At 56.5% G+C, this 10,972-nt stretch overlaps 1 protein-coding gene across 3 annotated transcripts; it reads right to left on the reverse strand.

Annotated features, from left to right (window-relative positions):
• Window positions 1–243: 243 nt before the first annotated feature.
• On the reverse strand, window positions 244–9,558 carry CCDC120 (coiled-coil domain containing 120). 3 transcript variants are annotated; one of them, XM_054566447.1, is made up of 11 exons: window positions 9,499–9,558; window positions 6,891–6,990; window positions 6,667–6,721; window positions 6,352–6,485; window positions 5,525–5,665; window positions 4,873–5,149; window positions 4,472–4,534; window positions 4,059–4,233; window positions 3,827–3,925; window positions 1,843–2,757; window positions 244–1,349 (listed from the first exon to the last, which is right to left on the reverse strand). In XM_054566447.1, the coding sequence occupies exons 3-11, from the start codon at window positions 6,677–6,679 to the stop codon at window positions 1,235–1,237; spliced, it is 1,932 nt and encodes a 643-aa protein (XP_054422422.1). In that variant the 5' UTR covers window positions 6,680–6,721; window positions 6,891–6,990; window positions 9,499–9,558; the 3' UTR covers window positions 244–1,234. The 3 variants fall into 3 exon arrangements, with proteins under 3 accessions (XP_054422422.1, XP_054422421.1, XP_054422423.1); XM_054566446.1 differs by having other exon boundaries at window positions 6,631–6,721; XM_054566448.1 differs by lacking the exon at window positions 4,472–4,534 and having other exon boundaries at window positions 6,631–6,721.
• Window positions 9,559–10,972: the final 1,414 nt, after the last annotated feature.

Here is a 10,972-nt window from a genome sequence, read left to right on the forward strand (position 1 = left end):
TGTTCAGGGATGGCCAGAAATCTGACCATAGATTGGCAAAAAAAAAGTTGCCCCACATCACAAAGCAAGTCAAGTCAAAGTGGTTGACATTATCACAGGCTAGTCCCACGGTATTATATTTTTCATAGCATGGCGTTAAAAGAATTATTTGGTCTTAACTACGGGTGTGAGTCCCAAGACAAGGCAGGAAGAAGAGCAACACATGGGTTCAGTTTACACATTTATTCTAGAAATCCCCTTCCAGTGTGGGTAGTGTTGGGTCCAAGGTCCGTTGGTACAAAAGAAAAGTTTAACACCAAGTAAAGGGGGTTTTGGGGACTCCCCCCAGCTCCAGACAGTCACAGACAGGTATCATAGAAAACACAGCTTGTGTAGATTTGTTTAAAAAGTGGTGGATGGAAGGAAAGCCAAGGAAGACGTGACGCAGCCTGTGGCTAGGCATCACCTGAGGATTTTACTGGCATCTACCAAGTTCCACCACGGCAGCATCTAGGACACAACACATCCAAGGGCTCTGTCCTTGGGCCCTCCTGCAGGGCCTCCAGAGTGGGGATAGTTAGGGTACAGGCTGCCGCCAAAGGCTGGGCCATCTCACCCTGGAAGCAGAGGAAGTGGGCACAGACAGGCAGAGACAGGGACTGGGGCTCCTTCTGGCACCCCTGGAATGGGGAAATGAACCCAAGCCCCCCACCCAGACTCCAGTCCTTCCAAACGTGGGCAGAGAGCTCCCCAACAAGTGCCCTGGCCGGGGGGGGTGGTGGCAGGGAGTTCTGTTCCCATCAGAGCCCCTAGCTTCCCCAAACAGGGCCCTGCAACTCTATGTGGTCCACTTTGTGGAGGGGGGTTCCTGAATGGAACAGGCTGGGCATAGGACAGGAATGAACCCAACCAGATGAGATCACAGTTTCCCTTTTATAAAACATCTAGTGTTGGGGAAAGACAGTGAAAACCTAAATCACGACTGTAAACAGAAATGGAGGAGGCTTGGAGCCCCGATTACACCATCCCCCTCTTTTAGACTGTGAGGGCCCCCAGTTCCCAGCACAGTATGAGAGGAGAAGCAGGGCATCACACTCCTTCATGGGCCTACGGGGAGCCAGGGGCCTTGGAAGATCAGGTTGGCGCCTCCCCGCCCAGGACCAAGAGCAACCACACTCTAGGGCTCAGCGAGGTCAGCTGTGTGCTCTCCAGACTGGAGTCATGTCCAGGCCAACAAGGAGCATATCAGAAGGGGTCAGACCAGTGTCCCCGGGGTCTGAGGGTCAGAACTGGAGGACTGCTCCCCCTCTAGCGTCAGGTCACTTAACCGAGCGCTCAGCTCCTGGGGGTACAGGAAGTCCACGTAGTATCTTTAGAAGGGGCAGCAGGAATCCGGAGGACAGGGTGGAAAGACAAAGAGAGGAAAAGACGCACAAGACACAGAAAGAGAGAGGAAAAGAGGCTCGTTAAAGAGGTGGAGGGAGGCACAGGACAGCACCTTGAGGCTCAAAAGTGTGGGGCGTGGTGAAAAGAGGAAGAGAAAGATGAGGGCACAGGATGTCCCTTCCTCCCAGCACCCTGGTTCCAAGGTTCATTTTCAGCTGACATGCACTCATTGTTAAAATATTAAAATTCATCTATGTCTTGGTAAAGAACTGCTGCTACCAGGGCCCAAAATACCCCTCCACCAATACCCCACGGAGTAATGTAGGCCAGGCAGGGCCCAGCAACCCTGTGCCAAGGCTGTAGCTAGCACTCACGGTTCACATCAATTAGCTCTTACGACTACCTGCCCCTTAGCTCGGAGCCCTTTGCTGTCTACCTCAAGAGACCCCTACCCATCAGTAAAAGCACCCCCCATACCTGCTGGAAACAGGGGGCGCCGTGAAACTCCTCGAGTGCGGGAGGGGTGCCTGGCTGGGGGTCCCATACAGCGCCTGGCCCACCTCATAGCAGCGGGAATGGAGCAAGGGTGGGTGTTGTGGGCCTATGTGGGAGAGCACAGGCCGACGCTGGGGCACCGCAGCCACTCCCGAGTTCCGGATGTACCAGTCCCGGAGACCCTCCAGGGCAAGGTTCTTGTGGCCACTGCGCTCGCCAGGCGGAGGGATACGGGTGGATGGAGGCATCCATAGCAGAGGGTTTGGATGCACCTCTGGACCCTCTGCAGCCTCCAAGGGCAGGCCACAGGGCTTGGTGCGGGTGGCACGGGTGTGGGGATCCTTGCTGCGAAGGAGGGGGCTGCTGCCGTCAGCTGCATACACAGGTGGTGGGCCTGGGAACATGGTGAGGAGCCCATCCCGGCGGGAGAAGGGTCCTGGGACCTCAGCTGTAGGCAGCAGCTCCCCCCAGCCTGGCCCACCAATACTGCGGGGCAGGCCCCGGTCCAGGGAATAGTCCAAGAGGAAGTCCCCACACACAGGTGGGAGCCGGGGGGGCCCACGGGAGGCAGGGGCAGCTGAGCTGGGCCGGGCAGCCCGGGGAGGGTCTGGGGGGCCAGCTGTGCGGGAGGAGAAGGCAGGGGCCGGCTGGGGGCGCTCATACAGCACCTCACTGCTCTTGCAGACCGGGGGACCAGTGGCAGGGGGAACCAGAGGTGCAGGTGGGGAGCCAGCTCCCCCTGCAGCTGCCCGGTCCACTAGCAGGGCCTCAGAGCTGTTGCTGCGACGGGTGCGAGCTGCGAAGAGTGAGGCGCGGTCTGAGACCGGGTCCGTCCGGGGAAAGCCCATCTGGGAGTCCTGGCTGCCCGACCACTGGCGAGAATGGAGACCTTCGGGTCTGGTGGAGTGGAGGTGGGGGCAATGGGAGAAAAAGGTCAGGAATGTCGAGCAAATGTGCTGAGTGCCCTGGATCCACCCCATCCATACCTCTCTCTGAGCCTTCACTTCCTCATCCCCCAGATGGACCCAGGATTAGACATTTGTGCGTATACGTGTGTTAGGTAGAGGTATGTACAGGGCAGCAGAGGTTCTACCCCAGACTTGGGGGCAGAGGGATTAAAAATGCATGGGGAGCCTGCAGCTGTTAGTTCCCAGGGAGGTGTCAGTGTGTGTAGGGCTAGAGAGGAAAGGCTGGCAGGAGAAGGCCCAGAAGAGGGCTCTTCCAAACAAACCTGACCAGCGCCCCCTGCTATGGCACTTCTTATGGCTCCCCACCTCCTCCACAATGAGGTGGCCCTTCCTAATTCTCTGCCCCCCCCCATTTGTATGGACCATCCAAAACTATCATTCCAGTAGCCATCAACACAGAATATAAGTGCCATGAGGACGAAGACTGTTTTGGTCATAGCTTAAGAAAAGCAGGCACTAGTATTTAAGAAACAATAGAGGATAGTGGTTAAAAGCAAGGATTCTAGAGTCAAACTTGTCTGGGTTCAAATACCGGGTCTTTGGTTTACTAACAAGTCACTTCTCTGTGCCTCAATTTCCTCATCTATAAAATGGGAATAACAATAGCACCTCCTCCTAGGGATCTTGCAATGATTAAATGAGTTGATACCCTGTAAAGCACTGATCTATAGCAGATACTTAGTACACAGTACGTGTTAACCAGAACTTAATTATGCCCACAGCATCTTTCAAAGGCAGATATTATTATGCCCATTTCATAAATGAGGAGACCAAGATTCAGAGAAGGGAAATGACTTGTCCAAAACGCACAGAAAAGCCCATACTCAATCATTACGGCTTCTGCCCCAAATACCCACTCCCTCCTTCTCTACCAAGCAACTCCTATTCGCCTTTCAAAGCCCAGCCTCTCATATCCCGCACCCTTTGGTAATGCTCTCCCAGTTAGAACTAACGATTCCCTCCTCTGATCCTCAAACACACCCCACAAATTCCCTTACTTGCACAGCTGGGGGCCAGTGCCCCGGGTGAGGACAGGGGTGGCAGGCACACTTCGCCCCTCAAAACTGGAGGCACTCCTGGGCAGCGAGCGTGTGGGGCTAGAGAGAGAGGGGCAGGCTCAGGGAGGGGTCCCCATTAGAGACAGTGCCAACCGGCAGGTCTTTCTGCCAGCCGAGGTTCAGGACCCTACTCCTGGCTCATGGAGAAAGGAGGGAAGGGTCTTATCCGCACCTGGTGGGGCTGGCCACAGAGTTCCGTCGGCTCTTCAGGTCCCCATAAAGGTCTGACGGGGGTGGTTTCCATGGGGTTCGCCGCTCCGGGCTGCCCCCAGATACTGCCCGCAGCTGGTCCCAGGTCTTGGGTGGTGAGGGGCGCTCAGCCAGAGGGAAGCAGCCACGGGGCTCCTCTGGGTGGAAGGGAGAAAGAGGGGGGAAATTCAACGAGAGGGGGTCCACCAGGTTGTGGGCAAAGCAAAGGGTAGGACTTGGGAGGCAGGGAGGGGAAGAGGGTTGGGCAGGGCTGAGAAAGGCTAAAGTGAAGAGAGGAGCCCCACTGGAGGATGCGCCGTGGCTAAGGAGAAGCTGGAGAGGGAGGGGAGGGACTGAGCATCAAGGATGGGGGGGTTGGGTGACAGGGGTCCTCACCATTATCATGGCTAGCCCCAGACTCTGAGAGGGAGCTGCTCTCCGAGTGCAGAACTACATCATCTACAGGCAAGAAGGGAGAGACCCCAGCCCATCCATACCAGGCCGAGGGTCATCCCCTTATACCACTCGTAGGTCTCCTCCACACCCTCTGTACCCTCTCCAAGAATCCACCTTTACTTGAATCCCAGACCACCAGAGACTTGACTCTGAACTTTCTTGGGGCCTATGGGTCAGTTCCCAACGGCCCCAACCTTGCCTGGAGCCAGTTTATCACCACCCCTTAAGTTCAGCCTGCTGCCCACTTTTCACTGGCTCTTCCCCCGCCCCATTCCTACCTCTTCCCTTAGCCAAAACCCACTCCCATGCTTGCACTGGTGAGATGACGGGGCCTGGCTCACCTTGGCTAAGCTGAGCGAGACGCGTGCCCAGGCAGACACCTGGGGCGGTGATAACTGCCCCTGTGGATAGTGGGAGCACCGGGAGGCCGAGGCGGGCTCGGACATCCCCAAGCTGCTCCTCCAGCTCATGCAGCCGCCGCAGAGCATCTGCTTGGACCTGGCGCCGGCGCCGGCGCTGCTCAGCATTCAGCTCAGGGGCCAAGGCCAGGCGACGGGCAGCTGCCGCGATCTGCTGCTGCACTGACACCTCACGTTCCAGAGCCTCGAGAGCCAGCTCCTGCAAGGCCCACCCAAGAGGTTGGGATGAAACTAAATGCTGGAAAATGGCAAGCACAGGGACCAGGAACTGGCAGAGCCCGTCTACACTGGAGGCGGGGCCTGTTCCTTCTGTGGGTGGAGCTTATTCCCTCTAGGGGTAGGACCTGTCCTTAAGGTCTGGGCCTATTCATCTTCCCGGCGATAAGAGGCTTTTCCCAGCAGTTAGGGACCAGCATCCTCTCTCAGACCAGGAACCCACCTCCCGCAGGCCAGATTCCTTTTCATCTTGACCTCTCCTTCCCCCGGATGCAACCCCTCTCTGCCCAGGCTCCCGCCAGGCTCCTCCTCTGTATCTATTCCACCCCCAACTTGTTCTCCCAGACCATCTGCTCACCTCAGCAGGGCACAAGGAGTGGTGTGCTGGGTTGGGGGGTGGTGGAGGGTAGGCTCGGGCTGCAGGGGGCCGCCGGCGGACCAACTGGGGCCGTTCACCAGGCTCTAGTGGGCACTCAGGGGGTAGTTGGCCCGTTAACTCCTGGCAGGGGGGACGGCAGGGCTCAGAAACTGTCAAGGTTAGTTGGGGGGATGGGACAAAGCGGTAATGACTCCAGAAGCTACAAAGTCCTACTAAGGGCCCAGTTCTGCTTGGCATCACATGCCGGTTGTTTCTCTTCCTCCTCCCAATTCTCCATCAGGCAGGTGTGCAGCCTGGACTCTGAGCCCCTTGATGGCCCAGATCCCAGGCAGTGGGCATGGGAGGCAGGGAGACTTGTTTCGGAATTCATAATTTCTGACTTTTTATGAGGATGACACAGTCTATACACTGCAGATTATAGAACATTCCTTCAGGGCCTGGTGCTATACATTCTGAACTACATTATTATTTCTGGCAAGCTGTGTGGACAGTCACACCAAGAGAGGTCAATCAACACTGCAAATTACCCTGTGTCAGTTCAGGTCAGGTTTTACTGCCAGATTTTGGAAATAGCAATTGTTTTGTGAGGTTTTTTGGACTTCATATTGTAGATGGGGGCAGGGGGTGTGGGCGTCCGCTGCCATATTTCATTGATTCTAAGAAATCTAAGCTGAACTTTGAGAAGCTAGAGGGTGACAGGGATTGCGGGTCAGACAAGTGGCTCACCAATGGCCACCCCAGGCTGCCTACCCAGAGGCCCTGGCTCCTCATCCCCCACCCCTACACTCTTAGGACCAGGCCCTCACCGCCTCTTGGAGGCACACTTTGCGTAGCTCCTGAAGTTTCAGGCTCAGGGCCTCCTGCAGAGCCCGCTGTCGGTCAAGCAGTCCCCGCAGACGCTCTGACTTCACCTGGGGGGCAGCCTCTCCGAACAGGGCAGCTGGACACAGAGGGAGCAAATATCAGTGGGGACAGCCAAGGCATCCTACATCCTGCGAGGCTAGGAACCAACCCTTTTCCAAGTGGGAGGGCAGGGGATGACTCAGAGCAGGGGAGGCAGCAGGAGGTTGGAACCAGACACAGACCTGAGGCATTGAAAGTGGGAGAGCTGATCAGCTGACCTTTGACTTCCATCCTGGTGCTGTCGAGAGGCCGTGGCTTTTGGTGGGACAAGGCCTGGCAGTGATGCATGGGAGCCATTAAGAAAGCACATGTGTGGTCCCCCATCCCCACCCCACCCAGCTTCCCCCAGCCCAGCAAGAAGAGATCCCTTGACCCCACCCGCCTGCTTGACCTGCCCTCTCAAAATCTATATCAATGTCTGGCCTCCACTTGGCCCTGGTACCTTGGTTCCCTTCCCATTGAGTGGGAGCAAAGCAAGTGAGGAGCTGGGCGGACTTATGATGCCTCCTCAGAGGCCCATGGGCCACAGTCAGGACTCTCACCTGGGAAGGGAGAATTAATATAACAGATTCAACCAACTATAACAACAGTGGGCATTTTTAAGCACCTGAGTGCATGAGTGCCTGAGTGACTGAGTGCCTGGATTAAAGGTGGCCTGGTACCCTATAGGCCACCTTTAATCTTCACAACCACCTTGTCACATCAGTTCTGTAATTATCCTTACCCCCAGTTTAGAGATGAAAGAGTAGGACACAAAGAGGTCAAATAACTTGCCTCTGGCTAAGGATGGAGTCCAGGCCCACCCCTTTGATCCAACACTCTCTCCATCACTAAAGCTGCTCCAACCCCGTCAGTTCCTCTTGAGCTCACAACCTATCTAACCCCAGGGCCTTTGCCCAGGCTGTGGCTGCTGTCTGGAGTGCTCTCTTCACCACTCACCATGCCAGCGCCCAGTCCTCACATGCTGGGACTTAAATGTGACTTCCAGACGTAGGCCCCCACATTACTTCCCCTCATGACTGCTGTCCAACAAGAGACTACCTCCCTCGTACATACACGAGGACAGGAAATGTGTCTGTCCTATTTTCATCAGTGTCTCTGACGCTCAGAACAATTCTGCGTGCACAGCAAGTGCTCAGTGAATGTCTGGGTGAGTGAAAGAATGATGAGGCAGCTGACCCAGGGACCAAGCCTAGATCTGTGGGTCACTACTTGTCTCAACTCTATCCTGCAGCTCTGGTGTAGTAGGGAGAGTGCGCGCTTGGCTCGAGGACCCCTCCAGCCCCTCTGCCCACCCCAGCCTGCCTTGCACCCACAACTGTAGATAACAAGCCGACTGCCTACCGCCTCTTTCTCTCCCCCAAGCTGCCTTGGCTGGCCATGGGGCCTGCCATGGCTGGCTGCCAGCCCTGCCCTCGTCCTCTCCTCTGGAGTTTGCTCTCTCCCTCCCACATCCTGCTCAGTCCCTAGCTGGGCAGCCAGGTGACATCACCTGCTACCACCTGGTCTGACCTCAGTGGCAGGCGGCCGGGAGGCCTCATGAGGCCACAGAAGTCCCATCCTCACCTACCTCAAACTCCCCAGTTTGTTATGACATGCTGGCTAGGCATAGAGAAGACTCAGGTAACTGAGGAAGCGTTGGTCCAAGCCCCTTCCCCATCTATACATTGGGAGATGTGACCAAGCTGCTAATATGGTGCCACAAGTTCCTCAGCAGTCCTCCTACCTGCCCCAAAGGGTCTGTACACCTTCTGTGATTCCCTGTCCTCAACATCAGGGATAGGGGTCAATACCTAAATCCCTTTTGCACACCCAGGCAGCAGCGTGTGCTTCGCAGAGGCGCTCACATGCCCATCTTCCGAAGTCTGACATCGCCCAGCACAGTGAGGTTTCCTTGAGGTCCCAAGTCAGCCTCCTCCACCCCTTGGATCCTGGGAGTTGTCTACCCCAGCTTTAATTTGGTTTGAAGAACTCTCCCAGGGCTCCCCTAAATCTTCCTCTGCCCCAGGAGGAACCTCCACTCCTCCCTGGTGGGCCTGTTCTCTAGGACTGGTCTTACCTCTGACACTGAGCTGCTTCGAGCCTTCCTTCCCTAGGAGCTCACGGCATCGTGGAAGTCAACACGGGGTCCAGAAGGGAACCCTGGCTCCACCCTGTCAACCTGACCTTGGGGACATAGCTAGGGCCTGAGTCATGAGGTCACTGGGCAGGCTAGACACAGGATCCACGCCCCACACCCCCACACTGGGCTCCCAAACCTCTGCCTCCGCACGCCTGCCCTTGGCACATTTGCCTTGGGGCCCAAAGTTGCCAAGTGCCCACCCAAAGATGACAGGAAGGGGATCCCAGCAGACCCCTCCCAAACACCCCCTCACACTAGCCCCTGGGTTTCCCAATGGCGGCCCTGCGCTGTCCCGGGGTCCCAGGATGGGCTGCAGCGGGACAGCCGCTGAGAGCGCGCCCGCGCCCAGAGGCGGGCCCGGCAGGTTTTTCAGGTCTGCCCTTCTGACACCACAACCGAGAAATTCCTGGCTGTAATGACTGTTTACAACCGAGACACCTCGCCTGGGTGGCACCCCAACACCTTCAGTGGGACCCCCATTTCCACATCCTGCCACCGTGGAAGCAAATACAAACTCTCAATGTCTAGACTATTCCTACTGCCCCGGGGGCCCCCTGCCCCACTCTGGGTCTGGGCTTTCCTGAGAGGCTGGGCCTCAGGTGGAGGAAGGGCAGAGGCTACTCCCACAGGGAAGGAAGAGAGAAGAGGAAGTAGGGGGAGTAGAGAAGGGGGACTCTGGCTTCTCTTCTCCCTGATCCCTTCCCTTCCTCTATTTCCGGCAAGAGATCAGCTACATGCCAGGAAAGGAAGTTGGATATTTTGGGCTTCACCTATCTACTCAGGCCCTTCCTCGCTGTCCTCTTGCACAAATCTGGCTTTTTCCCACAGAGAACATTAGTACACCCCATACCCACCTCTCCCCACCTGTGGGCCCATGTTCCCAGGTGCTCACCAATACCAGATAGGTACTGTGGGTGGCCTCAGGTACCTGAAAAAAATAGTTGTCTCCGCCAGGCCCGGCTCCAGCTGGTAGTGGCAGTCAGCCGTGAGTGCAGTGGCAGCCGCCTAGGCCACCTCCCACTAGGCAATGGCCCAGCCTACCTGGCCAGGGACTGGGCCAGCCCATACCTTTTAACCCTTGCCTGTCTGCCACTGAGGCTCGGGCCACACTTGGGGGAAGTCTTGGGATCAGGTACCCTCAGGGCGTCCAGCATGGCCAATAATAGAGCCTGGACCTCCTCTCTCACCCCATACACCCAGCAGAGAACTGGGAAAGAAGGGCTACTGGTGACGGCAGTGGAAGCTGCCTCTGGTGCTGCTCAAGTTCCCAGATCAGACCCTGTCCAGCCCAGGGTATCACCTGGGAGCTGGGGTCTGGTGAGGTACTAAGCACGCTGGAGGCCTGTGGTGTGAATGTGGAAATCGTGTGTGTCTCTTGGCAGTCCACATCCCACTCCTGAGGCCCCTGCTCTTTCCCCTCAGGGCCAGGCAGGGATATGAGAAGGTCTTAGGGCAATTCCTACCTTCACTGAGGTTTACAGTTTCCCAACTAGGGACAGAGGAGGTCAACTTTTCTAAGGAGAGACCAGGTGTCAAGATCCTATCATCTTCTGCAGTTCTAGAAGAAATTCTCCTAGCAAACCAACAAAACAGGCATGTGGTTTAACCCCTCCCAAGCCCTACAAACCTGGGCAGATGGCGCAGACCCAGCTCCTCATAGCCAGCTTGTAGATGTGGAAACTGAGGCTTGGAGAGGTGAAGAGGCCTGATTCTGATCACAGAGGCATAATAGTGGGTCGAATCAGATCTTGGGGGGCTGGGTCCTGGGTTGAAGGCCAACAGGTGCTACTCCTGTAAGGGAGGAAGAGTGGGAAGGGGGACTCATGCTGCTTCACATCCACGATGGGTTCCCCAAACCTATTCTTCCCCCTTGGGCATTTATAGCCAAGAGTCAAGGAAACTGAGAGCTCTGAGTCCCTACTATGTACTGTTTCCCCCACACCACCACCTGGGCTCTGGACCTGCACAGCACACACCACACAACCTGCACTCCACTTGGAACCATCTGCGCTGCGCCCTCAAGGCGCAAGCCCAGCCCAGGCCCCTGCAGCAGTCTATGCTGTGAGGTGAAAGGGCAGAGTGAGGCAAACTGCCTGGTGGGCCAAGCCCGGAGAGGAGCTCCCTCTGTATCAGCAATGCCCCACATACATGCCTCCTGCCACCCTGCCCACCTTTCTTCCTGGGTATGAGATTTCCAGCACCGAACACAAAGGCCCCTTTCATCATTCCCTTCTCCCCCCAACCCCCGCACTGCCTGGGGCTGGTGAAGGCAGCAGCCATAAGATGGGCAGCTGGGTATCACTGGGGAGTGTCCTCTCAGCCATGGCCTCTCCCACCTCTTGCTAAACACCAAGGACGTTGGAAAGAGGGATGTTTATAGAATCAGACATGAGAGGGACAAG

Source organism: Pteronotus mesoamericanus, unplaced genomic scaffold, assembly GCF_021234165.1.
Source record: "Pteronotus mesoamericanus isolate MK-2021 breed Mesoamerican mustached bat unplaced genomic scaffold, CSHL_Meso_final contig_173, whole genome shotgun sequence".
Lineage (NCBI taxonomy): Eukaryota > Metazoa > Chordata > Mammalia > Chiroptera > Mormoopidae > Pteronotus > Pteronotus mesoamericanus.